General features: G+C 37.9%; 1 protein-coding gene across 2 annotated transcripts in view; it reads right to left on the reverse strand.

Moving 5' to 3' along the window:
* The window catches only part of SIM1 (SIM bHLH transcription factor 1), a 51,069-nt gene that overhangs the window by 9,074 nt on the left and 20,821 nt on the right, over positions 1–21,174 (reverse strand). For both annotated transcript variants that reach the window (XM_032105139.1, XM_032105140.1), the window contains one exon: positions 6,944–7,109. In XM_032105139.1, coding sequence (XP_031961030.1) covers positions 6,944–7,109 — 166 coding nt within the window. The remainder of the gene's footprint in view (positions 1–6,943; positions 7,110–21,174) is intronic.

Consider the following 21,174-nt stretch of genomic DNA (forward strand, 5'->3'; position numbering starts at 1 on the left):
GCTCCTGGAGCATTCTCACATGTCAAATTGAAACCGAATGTATTTGAAGGGTTTTTTCTAAGGGTTCGCTCTCTTTTCCTCATATTTTTTTTGTTGAATTTTTTCCTTGGAGTTGTATCTTTGAACTTCTTTCCTCTTATTAGTAGGGAAAAGAAAGCCTCTTGCAAATCCTGCGCTGCCAACATTTCTATAGGGTAAAGCCTAAAGTGATGGCAAATAGGTAGGAAGCTAAAAATCCCAGTTCTATTGCAATGCGGGAACAAGGAAAATCCAGAAACTATTTTCCAGTAAAGGTGACTGCTAACCAAAGCAGGCAGAGTGAGCACTTTTCACCCTCACTTAAACAAGGCCCTCCCAACACAAAAAAAGCTGGAAAATTAGTCAGGATAGGAACATGAGCATTTGTTTAGAGAGAAGTAAGGGTTAAGTTAAATGTCACAGATTCCTAGGTATTCCTAATGAATGCTTCAAACTTTTAGATACCTTTTGGGAAAGGAAAAGAATGTTTATTAAACCTCCTAGGATTTAGCTATCTCATTTTTAAATCTTTTTATTTATTGGAACTGTCAAACTTCACGGAACATTTCTAAATCAATTTCACCCGTGATTATGGACTGGGATGAGACCAAAGCTGTACATGCTCACCTCTTCAGCACTGCACACTCATGTCACAAATCAATGTATTACAACATGAAACCTTGGAATTCTCCCATTCCATCACTCACCTTCCATATGCCCACTCTGCCTTTTCTTTTAATAGGCCTAACATAAGGTTACCTTCCTTTTCATTAGAGTAAGTTGCTCTGAAACTCCTCATTATCAGCCAGGATCAAGGTTTTATGCACTTACCAATTGAAAGTACTGACCAGATGTTTGACTTACAGAAACTTAAACCATCTGTGCAACATCAGTGGAGTTTTTGGCATCTAATTGGGCATTTCTTCAGTATTCCAGTTTATATTTGTTTATATTTGTCTAATACTGTTTTGGTTGTGAACAGGATAGGTTATTTCAAGGAAACAAAGAAAGGGTCATGGCTTTGAAGAAGTCGATTATATTTTGTTATTAGTTGTCAGAAGAATAGCCATAGGCAACAAGTCTACCAGGAGACATGGAGGAGGTCAGAAAGTTAGTACCACGATACTCATCACAAGGGTTTCAAGATGAAAGGACAAACATGAATTTTCATGAAGGTTAGATAGTTACAGAGCCACAAAAGCATTCTATTAAATGCCAGTAACTCAACATACACTAACTAGAAACTTTATTCAGTCACCACAGAGTTATGTGATCAACTGGAGCATCTAACTCTTCTATTATCCTTTCAGATCTAATGTCCACAAACTGCTTAGTCACAAAGATACCTTCATAAATAACAGCTGAATTATTGTAAGCATTTTACAAAAATGTATAGGTAAAATTAAGTTTCCAATAAAAAAAACTTAGAAATTATTAACAAGATTACCACTTAGCAAATTTTATCTGGAATGGAAAATCAAAAAACCAGAAAACTAGTTTTTCATCTGTTCTTAATTTTAGAATTACTTTTTGCTCTTTTTGGATTTGGCTTGTATAAACCAGATTTTCTAATTTTAAAAGTTAAGCAGAAATATTATATAGTGTAATCCTAAATGCAAGTATAGAAAAATCAGGAGTTCATTTATTTTCTTATTAAAAACAAAGCTCCCAGTATGTATTTCTTTCATGAGGAGGACACGGAAAATTAATTTAGAACAATATTATAATGAAATTTCTTTTTTTGGACACTTTATTATGATAATAAATGCCAGAGAATCTTTCAAACTGCAAACTCTTAATTTCCTGTAGCTCTACTAGATATTCTTCTATTTGTTCTCTTTTTCTAAGGACACTTCAGGGTCCAACATAGCTTCTCTTGAAGGGAATATCTTCATGTAATTGAAAAGTTGCACATTTTTGCTTTTATTTTGAACCTAATCACAAAAGGCCTTTGTGCAGTTTTTTTGAAAAAAGGGAAATTATCTCAAAGGTTTTATGTTTAGTGTATTAGAAATGCACTGTGTGGTGTTATATAACCACGTATCAAGACCAACAATACTTGACTCATCTTCTTTGTCCTTGAGGTAAATGAAGATTATTTGAGATCTGACCTATGGCAGCTGCTGGGCCATGGACAGAATTAAATTAACACAGTCAATTGTTTGTGGCCCACATTTTCTGCCAAGGTTTGATATGACTACTTACTCCTAAGGTACAACATGAGCAGGCACAGGGCAAAAATATGTCTAATTCCCTCTAAAGCCAGCCACATCTCTATTTGGCATCTTCAGGCTGCCTCCACTGCTGCGGTCCAACCACTGCCGCTCCTGGGAATCTGATGTTGACAGGTGGAGACTTCAAATACGGGCATGTGTGACATGTTGATGGGGGGAGAAATGAAAGAGTGATCAAAGATATTGCTTTACTGAAATGGGAGTGGAAACACTATCTCACAAGTCAGAATTAGGCTCCCATATGTCAAGTGATGAAAGACCATAAAAAATTGAATCAGATTTAATGAAAATTATGGCAAATTAAAATCAGTTGGATTTTTTTCAAACCCAGTCATGTCTCAGCAGAAACATCTTATTTTCTGCTAATTTTTGCCTTCTGACTTCTATCAGGAGTCAGAAGGCAAAATAAATTTATTACTTTTGGATTTTTGACAAAATTTAGTCAGCAGATAGTGATAAAGAACTTCAGACTGGCAACATCTGAAATCCCTTCAGGTGATTTCTCAATTGTCTTCTGCCATAAAAAACAACAAAACATAAATTAAATGGTCCTCCAGCTGGTCCCTGGAAACTGAATTGTCACCTCTGAAAATTAGAAATGTCTTCCAGAGTATTAATCCAGCGTACAGTCACAGTGAGAGCACACCAGCAGGATTAGCACTGACAAAGAAAGGGTCTGTGGGCCATAACTGATACATTTTCATTCCAAGAAAAACTTCTGGAGGGCTAAAGAGACAAGGAAATGAGAAGATATAAATTCCATGTCTAAGAAAGCTTGCTTTATGAGAGCCCATGGAAGTGTATTAGGCCAGTAGACAATTTAATATTTCTCGTGTGATTTTCTTTTGCCTGACCTTCCATTTTTACAGGTGTCTCACTGGCCTGAGGACTCATTCTGTCATACACAGCAACATCAGCCTGCTCCACACGCCACCCCAGATGTTCAAACAACAGATTCTATAGATATATAATTTTCTGGCAGCCTACTCAGGTTTTTATCATTACAAACGTTAATTATATGGTGAAACCCTCACAGAATCCTCTTTTCCATGAAAAACTTTCACTACATCAGCATTAGTAGCTTTTCTCTTGATTTGTGTCTTAACCATGAGGGAAAAAACATCACAGATGCGGGCTGCATTGTACTAAGAACATATGCATGCTTTTAAATCACTTTTATCTTACATTTTACTAATGTAATCCTGAAATGTAAAATATGCTCTTTTCGCATTCACTGTTATAGGCACAACAGATGGTGAAAGGCTTAGATTAAAGTAATACAGCATGTCCATTAAAATAACCCCCACTGCTGGTGACTCTTCACCAGACCAGGAGTTATGTTTACTATAAAAAGAAGGGTTTGCTTTGCTTTTGAACACACTTGAAGTTGCCAAAGCTTTAGGCTACAGGAAGAAATTAAAACAAAACAAAACCCAGGCTGGCTAGAATTCAGCCTGATTCTGTTGTCTTTACCCCATTGGGTGATATGCCCAAAAAGAGATGGACTGCAGAATCAATCCAGATTATCCATTTAAAGGAGATATAGAATCAATATATCTCTGAAATCTGATGTATTAATACATACCTCTATACCTACCTATTAATATGTACCTATATCTATAATATACAACTATTTCCAAAAATTTATGCCTGCTATAGTATAGACCAAAGCCTCCATCCAACAGCTCTTGGGTACATCCTTACTTGTATGTGTGCTTTCATGAGATACATATATATATAATCTTTATCCAAGAGCTAAGATGAGATATGAAGGAATAAACATTTATCCAGATCTCATCATGAAACATTTCCACTGCAGGCAGACAGCAGGCAATTTAAATATTTTCCTTAGGCAATCATCATTAATGGTACATTAAACTCCAAAGCAGTTCAGATGATCATAATTAAAATGTTTTTCCAGTCTTGTTGCTATTTCCTCTGTATAGAATAAACGAGGTCCTGGGCTAGTTTTTGGGAACACAAAGGTGCAGGGCTAGATTTTGGAAGGCACTCACAATGATTATGATGATGATGATTATATTGTGGGGGCAGACTACAGGCATCTTTACACCAACCCATGATTTCCTTTTTCTGTAAATATCCATCAAACCTTCATCTGCCTGTTTGTTTTGTTTCCCACCATCTCTTTCAGCTCTGTGCCTCTGGTGGGATGGGACTAGAAAAGCATTCTTCAAACTCTGAGCAAATTCTGCAGCTAGGCCATGAATTTTGGGTTGCTCTCCTCTCTACTTGCCCCTCCCCTGCCTGAGGGTGGTTTCACAGAACCCACTGTACTAACAGCAGGCAGTGCTAATCAGATGCTGACCGATGCCTCCAGTTAAATGAACTCAGTTTCACTTGAGTCTACAAGACCCACAGTATGCTATGTCTGCTTTTGCATAAGATTTGAGGAAAAAAAATTAGCACTGTCTTAGACGACTGAAACATCCACTTTTTGCCCTAGTAGTAAAAATTCAGCTGAAGTCGATTAGCATAATTTTCATACTGTTCACATCTCAGGTAGCTGTCTTAGGGGCACACAGCTGGCAAGGTGAAGGATTCTCAGTCAGAAACCAATAAGGCATATGATTTCTTTTTCTCTTCAAGAGAGAAGCAAAGTAAATGGTAAGGGAAAAAGAGAAAAGGAAAGGAAAAAAGTGGGAAAGAACTTATGTACATTTAAAATCTCCTAGGTGCCCTTGACTTTAAGAAGTACTTTGCCCACTGCCGTTATTTTACTAATAAACTTCCTGCTTCCTTTCCTCACCACAACTCAGGCTCCTGTGTAAGCCAAAACCCGTGACCTCTCTTTCAGCTGTGACTTTTAAGTCACACTCTAATTCTCCTCTACTGACTGGCAAATAACAAGGGCAGGAGGCTGAGGGACGCAGGCCATACCACCTGCTGCATGTTCTTCACAACAGCTTCTCTTAGTCTTTCAACAGTTTATTCAGCAGTGGAAAAGGATGAGAGGGAGGCAAGGCCAAGCTGCCAGCTTTACTTGTGGTGATGGGCTGCAATGAACGGTATGACCATTTTTCAAGATACTGGCAGCTACCATGGCTGCTTCTTTTTGAATGATGAAATATGTGACTTTAATATCAGGCAGCTGGTGATGAGGATGCAGAATGAAACTGGAGACTAAGCACCCTGAGCTTGCATACAACAATCCCTGAAAAACCGAAAGTCACAATGCTGCACTGCTCATTCAGTATTTTTTTTTCTGGTGACAGAAAGGATAAGGAGGTCACACTTTCAAAAATCAGATAGATGTGGAAGGATAACAAGTCTTCAGCTGGGATTGTCCTGCTAGCAAATGAGTCCTTTGAAAGGACTGTATAAGGCAAGATGAAATGTAATTACAATATATCAAAAGTAGTCATAAAAATTGAATTTAGAATTATTCGTACGTCTTCCCCAATTCTTTTAAACATTTTGATTACTTGATTGAAGAAATTTAATCAAACAATTAAAAAAATTAAAGAAAAAGGCTTTTTTAAGAACCCACAGAAACATGCATGAACAAGCGAGCTATGATAACCTCTGACAAAAGTTAGATGCTTAAAATTAGGAATCTGGATTCATATCTAGGTGCTCAGTTAAATATTCCCTGTGCCAATAGCAGATGTCATTTAACTGAAATTCTTATCCTTGATACTTTTGATGGGAAAAAAGAAAGAAAACAAGGAAGTGATGTAGACATTTGGGATCCCATTACACACTCTTAGAGGTCCATTTAGAAAACATTGTGCCTGCAAAGAAACTGTAGTTATTAAGGTCATTACCAGTTAAATATTGACCTGGGCTCTTTCAAAATACATAGCTCTTCAATGTTACATCGTGAATGCATACATTTATATCCACTTTGTATATATCCATTTATATCCTCTTGTGTAGAGGCATAAGAGCAGTAGGACTTGTATCATTAGTAAACATCATGATTATCTTAACAAACAGATTTATTTGAGCTAAAAGTTTGACAGTGTAAGGATGCAAGTGCTGTGACATTGCCTGCAGGAATCAGTTACATAAATGTATTGGGTAAGTTTCAGTTCACAGACTCAGTCGAGTCTGGTCCATTCTCCAAGCAGGACATGTTCCTTACACGTTAGGCTTGAAAATGAAATCTGGGAAATTAAATTCTACTGATGCCAATGACCACCTCCTACTGTTTTCTTCCTTTCAAAGTTTTACACACAGAAAACACACGTTCTTGTTCCAATTCACCAAGCTGGCTGACTTCTTTCCCTCATCAAAACTCACTCCTCTCGACTACGATTTCAGTATTAACTTCTATCAAATATCTGACAGTTTTCTAGATATGTTGGAGTTAGTAAAGACCAAGCAAGAAAAAGAAAGATTTCTCAAATGACAAAACTCACAGCCTTCTCAAACCAAGTATTTCAAAACCAACATTTTCCTTTGTCCTTCTGTCCGCTTCTCATTAACTCTGAGCCCTGCACTGCTATTGTTGTTGATAATGATTTATTATGCATGCTGAAACATAAATGTTTCCAGCTTTTTAGAAGCAGTTTAAAGAAACATATTCCTGTCTCAAGGTCGTATAACCTGCCGTCCTTTATTCCCTTTGAGTAACACGTTCTTTGGCCCGTTCTAATTACTTGGGTAAAGTAGCAGTCAAAATCAAGATATTCAAAAATATTTAATTTATTTTTTTCAAAGACAGCTACCTGTGGGTATGGTGATGTCCTTGATTTTGACTTTGTGCTCGAGAGGCGAGATTTGCTTCCCTTTCTATTATCCGTTATGGTCGGAGTTGAATTTGCGTATGAGAATGCCGGCTTGGTAGCAGTGACCTGATCCAGGGAGAGCTGTAGTCCTTTATATTCAGTATCCCTATATAAAAGGCAAAAGTGAAAAACAAGCTCACTTCATGTCTTAACGGGAAACATTCCTTTCTTCTTTGTGGGGGGTGGAAACAAAAGGTATTTTTAAGGAAAAAGAATAAAACCATTCAGGGCAAGCCAGTATATCCCCCTAATATATTTATGGAGTATAGCTTACTAAGCAATAGCAGTATTTTTATAGTGAAAATATGATTGCTTTTTGCATCCAGCTGTTATCATCCTGATCTACTTTCTTCAGTAATAAAAAAACAATGGGATGGATATTTCTGAGATTTGTATTACAGTTCTACATTGGTCACATAGCTAAGCAGTAAATAGGATACATTTTCCTCAAAACTCTTTTAACCATACAACTACAAATTTACCACATGTGTGCTATGTGTGTGTGTGTGTTCACATGTGTGTGTGTGGGGTGCACATAACAGCCTACAGAGATGACTAGATAAACTAAACAAAATAATTTTTTAATGGAAAACACTTGATCTTTAAGGTTGTATTTTTCAGTGTTTAAGAAGTTTCAGGCAATTGGTGCAAATTTTTGATTTGTTGTTTTTCCTTCTATGGGTCTTATGAGTCTTTTATTCCTCCATTTTTAGTTGCTTATACCAGTTTACCAGTCAAACAGCTAAATAAATATCAATCTTGTGATTTAAATAGCCTGTCCCTCACTCACAAAATAATAGAGGTTGTCCATGGAAAGCTACATATAATGTCAGTTTTTGAAGTTCGGTGTTAGTTTCTTTAAACTAATGAATGCATGAAAATAAGGAAAACTGGCATTGTTCACAATGTCTTACTAAGCATAACAAGGGCATGTGCATTGGACTGCTCTCCTCTGCACACATCTGCATGTCTGCTGATACCCAGGGGAGTAACAAATGAGCTCTCCAGCTTTCATGTAGTCATACGGAACCTATTCTGATAATGATTTATTAAAAGAGAGCAAAGCGAGAGCTTCTTCCTGACCTACCTACCTGGAGGAAAAGAGGAAGGGTTCATGATGTTTTTTTTCCTTTGTGTTATCAGTAGAGAAGTAAGGGATAAGGGAAGAATAATGCTTCTCTTAAGCAGTCAAGGAGGCAACATATTCATTCACACAATTACCCCATACTCCATCAAAACCTAAAGATTAACACTTAATGAATTATATTAATAATAAATTGTTTACCGAGCTTTAACAACAATATCTTGGTCTATAATCACACAAATATTGATATGTAAGGCACAAGAGTCTAAGTTTTTTAGAAAGAAACTGCTTCATCACCTAAGCGTATTACAGCTTAGTACATTGAAATGTTTTCAGATAAAAGGCAGGGGTAGAAGAATAAACTTGATAAATCACTGAAATAAGTGAAATAGGATGAATCTTCGAGCAGCCACAGATAAACCTGCAGAACCAAAATATTAATTCGTCCCAGTTCTACAGTAATTTTTTTTTGCATGTGATAACTAGTAAAATTATTGGTTGAAGAGGCTTAGGTTTTTTGGCAATGCAGACAATATATGTGTGTCTGTGTATATATGACACATGAAAGTAAATCCCTGACATTAGAACTGCACTGACTATGGTGTTTCCAGTCCATAGCAGACAGAGATTTGTCAAGTATAAATAGGGCTTTGCAATGCAAAATTAGTTCTTAATGAGGTAATTTCTTCAAATTTTAGCTTCAATAGAGATATTCTCTGCTATAATATCTGCATTTCAAATATCCTGTCTGCAGTGAAAGCGTCTGAGTGTGGGGATTTGCTTTGGCCTCTTTGACAGGTACAGCTCATCCACATATTTTGAAAGCATTAATCTTTCCCGTGGTTATCCTCAAAATTTTCATCCAGACACCTTGACTTGACATGCAAAGCATCTGTCTTCATAATTGATTCCTAGAAAATTATCTCCATGTTATACGAAACACAAAAGATGTCAAACAGTCTTCATACTTAATTGCTACAGTAGCATGAGATTTTATCAATAGCCCTGAAAATCTAATAGTCTCATCCTGGTATACACACTCCCTCTGACTATTTGATTATAAGAAGGGGAAGGGTCCTGTGTTTTCCGTGTCAGATGCAGAAAATATTACCACCAGAAACTGAAATTAATCAAAACTAAGTAGGTAAGTTTTCAGAGCCTTAGGGGTATGAGGAGGTTGTATTTTTTTTTTGAGCCTACCAACCCTTTTACCTCTGGTTTTGCTGGAGAACCTGTAGCTCTGTGCTGCTGCCATTAACTCCCCATTTCTGTTTTTGCCACCCTGTAACCATCTGCTGCTTTCCTGTGTCCATTAAAAAGTTTTAAAACAGTGGGAGGAATAGCACCCTGGTATTCAGACCATATTGTCATTCCAACACTGCTTGTCTGCTGTTATGATGTGTGTAAGGGCCAAACATTCAATAATATAGGGACTACTCTCTACAATGTTTCTAAGTCATGGGAACTGGAAAAAAAACCCCAAAAAACAGTCAAACCTGACTTACCCAAACCTTAAATGACATTCTGTGTTACTTTTCTATGTCCTTGCTATTGTTATGGTGAGCTTTCACCCTCCCAAAACACCACACCTTAGAATAAGCAACACAAGCTTGTATTTGCATGAGTTGCTCAGACAGTAACTTCATCAAAGAAAATGATGATAAAAAAAGTACCTGAAGTTCTTGCTGCCAGATGCAAAGTTTTGCCTTAGAAAAAGAAGACTCCTGTGCTCTCTTTGCAGATGAAATACCTGGACGTTTTTGCATCACTGAGTCATGATTCAGTACCATCTCAACCCTGTCCTAGAAGAGCTACCCTTCAGAATAACCAAGAGAGATACCAGAACACCATCAGCAACTGCCCAAGATAAATACCAGGAGTTAAAAAGGAAAGAAAATATGGAGGAAGGGTTCAGTGGCCTCAATATCAAATGCAAAAGATGTTCCACTAAGAAATGAAAACATCTGAGTATATCCATATGCACTGTGAGACAAAAGACTAGAAAAAGCAGGACTCCTAGTGATATACAAACTACAGATGGAAATTCTGAAAACTTCCTAGAGTAATTTATAAAACTTTCACCAACATGGAACTATAATTTCCACATTCCTATTCTCAGAGACCTGAATGCTCTATTACACAGTCACAGCCGCAGACTAGTACTGCATCTTGTGTTCTATGTGTAATTAAAAAAAAAAGTGGTGGATACGAGCTTCTTCCTCCAAGGTCCTCACCTTCAGGATCCCGTAGGGATCCATACAGTCAACATCTATCTACATGAGACTGCTGAGACAGAGAGAGTGATATGGCATATGTTCAATTGCTAACAGTATGTTGCTGACAATCTACTATTTATCTCATTTTCTGATGCAACTATCATCACTATAAAACATCAGAATAACTACAGGAAATTAGCTCTTAAATGAAGAACAGATGAATCAAACTGAATCCAGACAAGACCAAAGTGATGCTTCTTTGCAAAGGGAAACACATTGAAGACCTCCATCTTTTCATGATGGGAAACAGCCATTCTTTCCACAGTTGGATGGAAATTCTAGGTCCTCTGACTCCTCAGAGAACGTGAATGCATAGGCTTTGGGTAGCATATGGTTCAAAAATTGTATTATTTTTCCTCTATCTTGTCATTCCCCCCCATATGAGAATCTGCCCAGTATGGTCAATGTATCAGGCACCTACAGACTGGATTACCAGGCTTCACTGTAAGCAAATTCGGAAGACAAAGCATAAAACCCCCTTGCTACAATATGCTGCTTCCCATTTTCTTCTCAGACCTAACTCCCAGAAGCTTTTCCACTCTGTGCCATGCCTCTGGCTCATCCAGTGCTCCTTATAAAGCTTGATCCTAATCTTGAAATTATTTATTGATGTATTACATGCACACCACAAAAAACCGAGGGTCAATGACTGTACCAACTGCATTTCTCTGCAATGAAGCATCTGAAAGTTCAGTACAAAATATTCTTTACTAAAGATATCTAGCTGTAGCAAGCTGAAAAGATGGTGATGGACAAGGGCTGAAGGAGCAAAATGTTTGGAAGAAGAAGCCAATCTGTTTCTACATGGCTTGGATGCCAAGTGAATCTCCAACTTTTATGTGAAGTGTTCTCAAAATTCAGCTTTAGAACACGCCTTCTTCCCACTACCATGGCCAAAATGTACTATATGAAACAAGGTAGCAACAGTCCATCTAACCAAAGTTTGAGGAATAGATAAAGAATCATTAGCAGACATTCCCGAAAAAACCCAGTAAGGGAGTATCAGAGCACCACAAAACCTGAATTCTCAGCAGAGTTTGCACAAATGCAGTGACTAAGCATGTGGTGAGAGCTCACCACGAAAATGAAAAGAAAATGAGAGGGTTTTTTTAATATAGGTTTTTTGAAGGAAAAAAACACATGGGGAAAGGGTGAGTCGGCACTGACAGAAATAACGTTGGGAAGACAGAGGTCCGGTGTGGCTCACAACAAACTAAAACTGTACACACAAGCTGGGTTTTTATTGTCATTGTGTTTCTTCAATTAATAGGGTGATGCTTGGGACTACTATAGCTCATTGAAGTGAGACTAGACATTAACATTAGAGAACTAAAGGCACAAATAGTTTTCAAGATATTAATACTCCCTACTTAAAGACAGTATAGGCTATGGAACAGAAGAGAACTTAAGCCCTGAAAAATGCTCTCAAACAGAAAGACCAGCTAAATACGATGTATCCAGAGGAAGAAGTAAAAGAATGACACCCATTAGTAAAGAATAAATATCCAGATTCATCCAAAAGTACTTAAGACCAGCCAGACTCAAGAATACAGATCTTATATATCCAGAGTTATAAGCAGCGTAACCTTCAAAACAAGAAGAAAACCCTTGGAAAAGAAGAGAAAATGCTCAATCCAAGGAAAATTCTGCAAAACTGTATGGAAAAGCATCTTTTTACATTAATAACACTACATGATGAAAAGGAAAAATAAGCTATACATGCAGTAACTGAGAATACACAGATAACCAGCAAAGAGGCAAACATTTACAGTGCATTTAATTCCTTCAAAAGTCATTAAATTTAGACACCTTAAAGAAGATTAACAGAAATTCAACTTTCATATGTGGTGTTACAGCATTGGATGGAAAGGTATCACGGGAGCACCTAAACCTGACATATGCTGGGTAACCTACATCCATATCATTCCTTACACATATTAAATAATTAGTGAAGTACAAGCTGAAAGTAAAAGCATTAGGTGATCCTAGTGCAATGGATTCCTACATCATGGATACCATCATTCACCTGACTGAAGCAAAGCAGAAAATACTGATCATGAAAATGAAAACAAGGTTCAATTACAATTGTTTGCACTATTATTTCTATTGAATACATGATGTATGTTCTTCATTTCCTCTAGTTTTACTTGAAAAATCTATGGAATGGGTCATATATACTCTTCATTTCTTTTAGTTAAAAATCAGAAAAATTATATTTGTCAGATTTTCTGCCATTCTAGCAATAGAAACTGTGAGATTAAACTAAAGGTGTTAATGTCATTAATGTTCAGTCTCTTTTTCTGAGTTATTGCAGTTTGTTTAAAATCAGACATGAAGGTGGTAAAAATCAGGCACTTTCTCATGCATGTCTGACTACAATAGTGCAATATATCATTCTTCTACTTTTAAACAATGCCCACAACTTTTAACATTTCCACACTCCAGCTCATGCAATGCTAACAGAGCACCATTCAGCAGATGAGTGAAAAGAGAACAGATTCTGGCTGTTTGTCATCTTCATGGCTTTCTAAATCAGCAGATGGTACAACAAAACAGACAATTTCCTCATCTGGTGTGTCCTCAGTTCACATACAATGTGTCTCAGAAATGTTTACAAAGGCCTCGGTCTGCTCACGCGATTTGTGAGGAGGAGCGTGTGCAATCCCTTTAGCATCTTTCAGAACCAGTCAAAATAAGGAGGTTTCACTCAGGTCATACAGGAAGCCAAATTTCAGGACAAAGTGCGAAAAAAGCTGTTGAACCTCACTGCTTGTTATGAAACTAGGCTGACATTCAACTGCAAACTCAGAGTTACTCCCTGCCACAGCTGTTCTATCAGTAATCGCGGTGATATTAGCAAACCTCCTTCATAAAACTTCTTGAGTGAATAGTCCCTTATAGGCCTGACCTACTGCTCACAAAAGTAATTGGAAAAACCCTCCAGAAATCTTTCAAGTGTATGCTTATTATTAGTACACTTAATGGCTAAGCCATACATCTACTTGGAGAAGTATGAGTTCTGTGTATCAGATCCCTTCATTAAGTTCCAGGCACCCGTTTATCTCCACAAATAGCACAAACAGCAGTGGCTGTTTACATCTTGTTGAGTCAAAGTTTACAGCTTCTCCAGCCATGAGATTCTCTTACATTATATCATATTCCATATTTGCTTTTAAAGACAAAGCAATCCAAACCAGGGAGTTTAATTAAATTATTTTATACATTCAGAAAAATTGAAGCACAAATTTTCCTGTATGGGTCATTTCACAAAAATCTGAGGATTTCCTCCAGACAACTACTGTGAGAGGAATTTTATGTATTCCATGATTGGTTTCTCATCTCATCTAACTGCCAGTTGAAGTTAAATAAAACATCCTGGCCTCTAGATAATCATGATGTGGCAGATTTTTCAGCAGACTGAAGGTAGAGTTTGCCATTCCAAACTACATGCCTCACCATCTTTGGATCCAAAAGTGAGACCTGTATTTGCCTTTATTTACTAGACTTCCTAGCCCATTAAAATCAGCACTGATGACTTCTGAGAATCCCTGCCTTAACTTTGCTGAATATTAGCTCTTAAGACGAGGATAACAATATGCTATTGTAAGTAACACATATTTGGCAAAATATCGGTGTCTGTCTCACCTGTTAAATTTCATCTTTTTGTTGGAAGGAACAACCTCCTTCTATCAATGCATGATAGTTAACATTACTAAGCTAACTCTCAGCTTCAGCCCCTGGCTGCACATCACCACAGATAAACAGAAAATACATTTCCCGAGAGTACCCGTGTCACTATTGATGCAAAACATTCTTTTATTATTTCAGAATCTCCGTGAATTTAATGCAAATGTTTTTAACTATCTTATACCATTTATCCTTGATTAAACCTCTTCTAGATAGTTAATCATTAATGATTTCTTTACAGTGTCTGTGCAAACAGCTCATTCATGCCTATGACATATCAAATTTCACAGACGTGTTCTTTAATTGGATTCATTTATTTCTAATCTACTGAAGTCCTCACTACAGTAATGCTTGACTAAATAGACATTAAACTCACTTATTTAAACTGCTAAAATAAATTTGATATGTATTCTATGAATAAAAATATTTGACTGAATACATGTAATACCACTGTTATTGTGTACCTAACTGAGCAGAAATTATTGGAAATAGCACACTAGATAGCTGTATGATATGCTTGGACGGAAGGATTTCAGAGGCTGCTGCTGATTTTTTGGCAGAGATTATACATTAACAGTTTTCAAACACTAAGGATTTCTACAGCACATTAAGGCATGTAATAAGGAGAACCAACAGGAGCTCCTCTTGATTTTCATGAAGGTTGTTGAATGCTGTCATTTTCAATCCAAGGACTTTTTTAGAGAGAAGAGTTTCTTGCCAGTCCTGTCCCCTCATGGCAAGGGAGACCAGATAAACCAGCTAAGATGTTTTCAAGATTGACTGCTCTATGTTTTGTAATATTAACTGAAGAGCTGGCACAGAAGTGGATAAAAGTCCTGTATCTGGGTGTTAAGCAGCGACAAAATACAATTATGTACCTATAGACTCCAAGTTATTAGGGGCATATATAACATTCTTCTCTATAGGGCTTAAGTATGGTCTTAAAAGCCTACTTTGAGATTTTTCTTTCTAAAACTAGTATTCTTGAGCTCCATTTTGGTGAAGTATCCTCTAATCTATGTGATTCACCGCACAAACTGAGAAGTTTCACAAAAGAAAGAAGCATCACATTGCAGAGAGGTCGCTGATATAACACAGACTGCCCTGTGTGTAAGAAAATGCACATAATGGCATAATTATGCAGTAACTGAGGATTATAAAGATAAGGATTCTACATCGTTCCATACATAAACCCCTCATGCAGTGACATTTCAAATATTGTATACTCTGACCATCTTATCTGAAAACTTGGAAAAAGCACAGAATATGATAGCAAGGATGATGGGTTTGGAACCGATGTTCTATGAGAAAAAAATAAGGACTCTCCTGAGGCTGAAAAAGAGGTGACTGGGAGAACAAAATAAGATCAGTAAATGGTGAATTGCATAGAGAAGGGAGACATGAGTAGGAAGCAGTTTTTCACTTCTTCTAATGCAAGAAGTATGGGCTAGGGAATGAATGAAGCAAAAGGAGGCCTTTATTCCCACATTTACTTAACCTTGGCAGAAGTCCACATGGTGCCAAAAAGTAAACAGGTGAATTTGTGTAGGAAAAACCCACAAAACATTGACAACTAATACATTCAAAGATCTCACCTCTTTCTAGGAAGACATTAGAACTTCTTGGAGAAGAAGGTGCTGGGGAAACATGACTGCATGTTTGTCCTATTTTTAACCTCCTTCCAAAGTATTTCCCATGGTCACTATCAGCATGTGTGTGATTCTGTATCACTGTTCTTGTGTTACACTCTATACTACAGTAGTTAAGCAGTTTCATAGTTCAGTTCCTCTGAAACTGTGAAGAGAGGTCCTGAAAATTTGCCATCATTACTTTTAATAATTTACTGTAAATCTTCATGATATTTCAGGTTTTCTCAACTCCTCTGTGTTCCCCATAATCAAAGTTTTTCTTGTGACAACCTTCCTAAGAAAAAATTTAAAAATTAGTTAGCTTTTCTGTGATGACTTTCTGGATAAGATTCTGTGATCTGGGAATAAATTATCCGAGAAAAAAAAAAAAGGACTGTGCTTGAAAAATTATTTACTGTTCATTCTGTTTGTTCCTCTTTGGGAAATTTCCTATCTGCATGCTGCATAATTAACTTCCCCATCATTCCACCCTGCTTTTTCTGATCAGCTGCACCCCATAGTGAAGAGGCCTGTTGAGTGCAAAAGTATTCGTGACCTCCATCTGGTAGGGTGTCCCATTTACAATAGATCCCTTTCTCTTTCATCAGATTAGTCCATTCTTGTCATAAGACTTTCACCTTCCTTAGAAGAAGCAATATTTTTCTACAACAAAAATCTTTCTGCTTCACTAGTCCAGAGTTCCTCAGGTTTGGCCAAGGGAGAGCACTTTGCCTTTGAAGGCTATCATGTACCATTAAGAAAAAATCATGTTATAATACTTAAGAACTACTTCTCAACTGATCTTTCCCTTCTTTTGCTAAAATTTTAAGGGAGATAAGGGGAGGAAGACAGGCAAGATTTGCACTGAAATTTTGGCTTTTGGGGAGAATGGATTTTTGATTTTTTTTCAAATTAATATACCTGTTTTCTCATTTCATTTTTTGTACCAGAGTCAGACTGTTTTTTAACTCCTTCCTATCCACAGCCAAACCTCTACTGCAGTCAAATCCCACCCACATTACTTGCCACTTGGGTCTAAGTCTCCATTCTTATTGGACTCGACCATCCAGCTTTGATAGACATACAATGTACAGAGTTTTATGTTGATAAAACAGGAGACAAATAGCAAGAAAAGAAATGTCATGAGGTTATAGTGTAATACATAAGTCTCCATTTTATTTGATAGTTTCCTAATAATCACTGATCCTGTCTCCTAAAAGTGTACATAATACATGGTTATATTGGTTAAGGGGGTCCATTAAACATTTAAAATTTATATAGGATAACCTGTTTGATTCCCTAGACTCTCTGGAGTCAGAATAAGTTAAACCACCATCTCTTGCACAACTGCTGTTACCCCACATCTTCTAGTAAATTCAGAAGGGTTTTTTTAATGGCAATTATTGCTTTTTGACAATGTTGGGATAACAAAAACTCTACATTAACATGTACAGTTCAAGAAATGCATGCCCATATGAAAATCCAGCTTATGTAAGTCTCCAGTGGGTCAAGTGTTTATAGGTAGTCAAACACTTAATAGGTGTATCTAAAATTTCTCAACAAATAAATGAAAATAACTTAATAAAACACAATAATATCTAGCTATGGTCTTCTTCAGAAACCTTAATCTGCCTAGTACCTTTGTCCTCTTGGTCATAGCTTTGGCTAGAACAGTGAGGGGCCTTAGTTGGCATTAGTCATTCTGTTGTCACTGCTCCACACATACATTCATCAAGAATTTCCAGGTGCTTAGGAGTGTCTCTGACTAAGCAGAGACACTCTTATTGTTCTCACAAAACTGTCCACAGCATTCTTGCCTACCAACTCCACTGCCAACCTTCAACTGTCCTCTGACCAACACTACAGCTAATCTGCACCTGCAGCAACTGAACACTTGATTTTGTTTGTGCAGAGTCCCCTATGCCACATTGTATGAGATTTGCGGTGCTTGTGGTTACCAATTCTGGAGCACATATAGAGCGACTCAAGAGTGTCACACCTGTGCAAATAGTGCTGTGCACCTTCTCTCCTACTGCTTTCTTTAACTCACTAGATAGCACCATGGAAGCAAGCCCCAGTTGCATGTTCCCGTGTTACACCATTGTAGTCGGACAGACAGGCCGTTTTCTTTGGAGTGAAGCCACATCCACATCCCCACTGCTGTTTTTCACAGAGCAGAGAGCACTAAGGAGGCTGATAATCTTTTGGAAGGTGACACTTTAACTATCCTACTAGAAGCTTAGGATCAACAGAATTATTTTGCAGCCAAACACTGTTCAGAAGTTTGACTGCAAAGGGGAGGATGCTATCAAGCTATTTATCCCCAAATCCAGACTTTCTGTGAGCAAATACTCCATTGAGCTAGGCCTTGTAAAGCAGTCATTAAAGGTTATTATTTTGTTCTGTGTACAAAACAGTCTTTGGAAACAGCAAGAGAAAAATAGCATGCAATGCCTTTGGGTGGATTTCAGCAATCCAGGGCCTAAGTCAGAGTTTTCTATAGCAGCAGCCCTGGCTACCAGCTGCCAAACATAGTACAGAGACAATCAAAACTACAGGCTACTTGGGATCAGTGTGCCCTCAGGGCATGTTCACTTCCTCACTGACAGCACAGATGTAAGAACACTGAATGCTGGATGGGTTTAAAGGTCTTCACTCTAGGTTATGTCAAAATATCTGCACAATGCTACGGGTATAGCCAAACTTTAGATAGCCAGGCATTTGAGTTTCCATAGCTGCACTGAAGCTTCTGCAGAAAATAGCTGTTATTTTCAACATTGCTGTCCCCAAGATTTATACACAGTGGTTTGTAGCTGAAAAACTACAGCTGTTCTCTATTAGGCCCCAATTCAACACAGTAACAAAACACGTCCTTCAAGCCATCTCTATTTGGCAAAGCCAAGGAATATTCTTATTTCCAAGCGTGTGCCTAAGGGTTTTTTTATTTCAAAACTGAATTCACCAGGATATAATCGTGTACTGAAAGTTATGTCTAAGCACTTTTAGAGCCTGACATGTGCTCAAGTGCTTTAGTAAAACAGGACTTCTGCAATTTAATTGCACTAAGTGGATGATAACAAAAGACAACAACAGGAATAAATCATCTAACTGTGTTAAAGCTCATGAGATTGACTCCAGACTTCAGCCATCCCAAGCCTTCCGAAGGGTCAGACTCTGTACCCTTGTTCACACAGAGCAGTGCCTGCCTCCATAAATAGTGTCATCAAAGTGAAAGGGCCTGCCTCTGAAGTAACCCACTGAGTACGAACATATGTGCTGGAGCCTGGCCCACACTGTAAAGTACAAAAGAGAGGTGAGGGAAGGAGAATTAGATTTTAAACAGATACTTGCCACTGTTGAACGGACAAAGGAGATTTATTTGTTAACACTTAATTTAGGCTGTGTCAAAATGCCACATTTGTGTACGAATAAAAACTAGCAAGAACAACATAATGTAACAGAAAGATCTTCCTTCAGAAACAGTTTAGTAGCTTGTCACACCTGTTGTACCTCACGACAATTACAGTGAAACAACATGGGAATGGCAGCAGTACTGAGATGCAGCATAGAGCAACAAGAGCAAACATGCAACAGATTAAGGAAACAGAAGCAGAGCTAGTAAAATTGTAAGCCTACTTAAGGAACATACTGCTGTTGTTATGAGAGCAGGAGCCAGTTCCGCATCCAGTTTTATGCAGAGTATTAAGAGGGCAAGATAGCAGTGGACTGCTTGGCTTGTCTCTTCTGCACAGCCACTAACACAGTCCATAGACAAGCTACAAATGGGGTGTAGTAAAACCAGCAGACACTCTTCCAGCTGCCTCTTCAGTTCTCTGAACTATCACAGAGCAGTGAATATAACCCTAAACTCCATGGCCTATGGTCTCCCCTGCTCTGCCACATAGAAGGACCACTGAGAGTGACCCCCAGAAGGGACTGGAGCACCCAGCTACTGGAGTGATGTTCACAACCCACATTTATGCCATTCAGAGTGTGGAAGGGCAGAGTTAGGATAAAGTGTGAACAACCTCTCTAGCAAGAACAGCTGTGCTACATTGTACAGTCCAATGCTGCCATGTAAAGTAAAATCTGTGGCAGTTTACCTTAAACCATAAACCATGGCATTTTAGGAATAAGAGTCCCTAGAGCAGGCCCTGTACCTTTCATCATTGAAGTGAGACAGACAGCTGGAGATAGTAATTGCTTCAGCTATTGCCCCTGCTGAATGTGTCTCAGCCCCAGACAAACATTTTACAAGACCTGTAACTCAGTATTTGAGAGAAGGGTGTTTCCAAAGGCCTGGAGCAGCCACACACTGAATGGGAAAATGATGAAGTGGAAAGCATGTGAAGTCACTCTTCCTTGGAATAAAGACACTTTTTTGCAACCTTGAATTTCATGCCATGTGAGACTCTCAGCATGCATGCATTTAAACTAACAACTGGAGGTATTTTTTCCATAGGTCTGAGCTGCAGTCCTTTAATCCTTACTCTAGCAAATAAAACTCTTCATATGAACAGTGACTCTCAGCTCTGGCCCACAGTTTTAGTGCCTTGGCCATTACAGTCACCTGGTTTAAATACAAGCATAGAAATTTGGAGTGAATTAAACAAATGGTAGCTAGGAAAGCCCCTACATGAACAAAGAAGAACTGCAGAAACGTATTGCGGACACCTGGAAAAGCCTGTCTCCTATTTGCAAGAAATATATAAACAGTGTTCCAGGGAGACAAGTCTGTAATAAAAACTAATGGTGAACAAACAGAACACTGGACTGAGTAGTTCAAGAGGAATCCTTTTTTTTTTTTTTTTTTCTTTGAGATATGTGCTTCCCAAGCATTTTGATTTATTAAAACAATTCGTCTATATATTTGCATTGCTAATCAAATCACGGGAATGATGGTAGGCTTTCCAGTCTTAGAAAAAGCACGTTGAAGATTGAACAGAAAAAATAGGACCCAGTTCTGTGCACTACTACACAAGTGGGAAAAGTTCCCCTTAATATAGAGAGATATAAAGGAAAAGCAGCAAGTCGAATTTGTTCCTACTATTTACAACTATTTAAGAAAAAAAACCCAAACATTGTCCAGTTAAAATCACTGAGCCTTATCTCTAGTATTTAAGTTGGATGTCTAAGCTTACTCATACAACTAGTTACAGTAATGATATGAGGAAGGGTGGGTTTCCCAGGGTATTTCCTGTCCTGCCTGCTCCATCACACACCTGGGAGATCCAAGAGAACGTGTATCTACCTATGACTAAGAAAAGAACTCCGTGGTAATTCCGAATAGGCCAGTTTGAGAGAAAGGCTCAAGAAAGGTAAGCCTGTGGGTGTGGAAATACAGTTTGTGGATTCTGACGTTGACTAGGAAGAGACAGAGGTGAGACCTGATGTATCAGAGACAGGACAAAAACAGAATTTCTATGAAAAGCTATGAAAATACATAACTGTAAGTGCCCACAAATATGGGAGGAGCTTTTTCACATGAAACACAAA

The sequence above is a fragment of the Corvus moneduloides genome, chromosome 3 (genome assembly GCF_009650955.1).
Source record: "Corvus moneduloides isolate bCorMon1 chromosome 3, bCorMon1.pri, whole genome shotgun sequence".
NCBI lineage: Eukaryota > Metazoa > Chordata > Aves > Passeriformes > Corvidae > Corvus > Corvus moneduloides.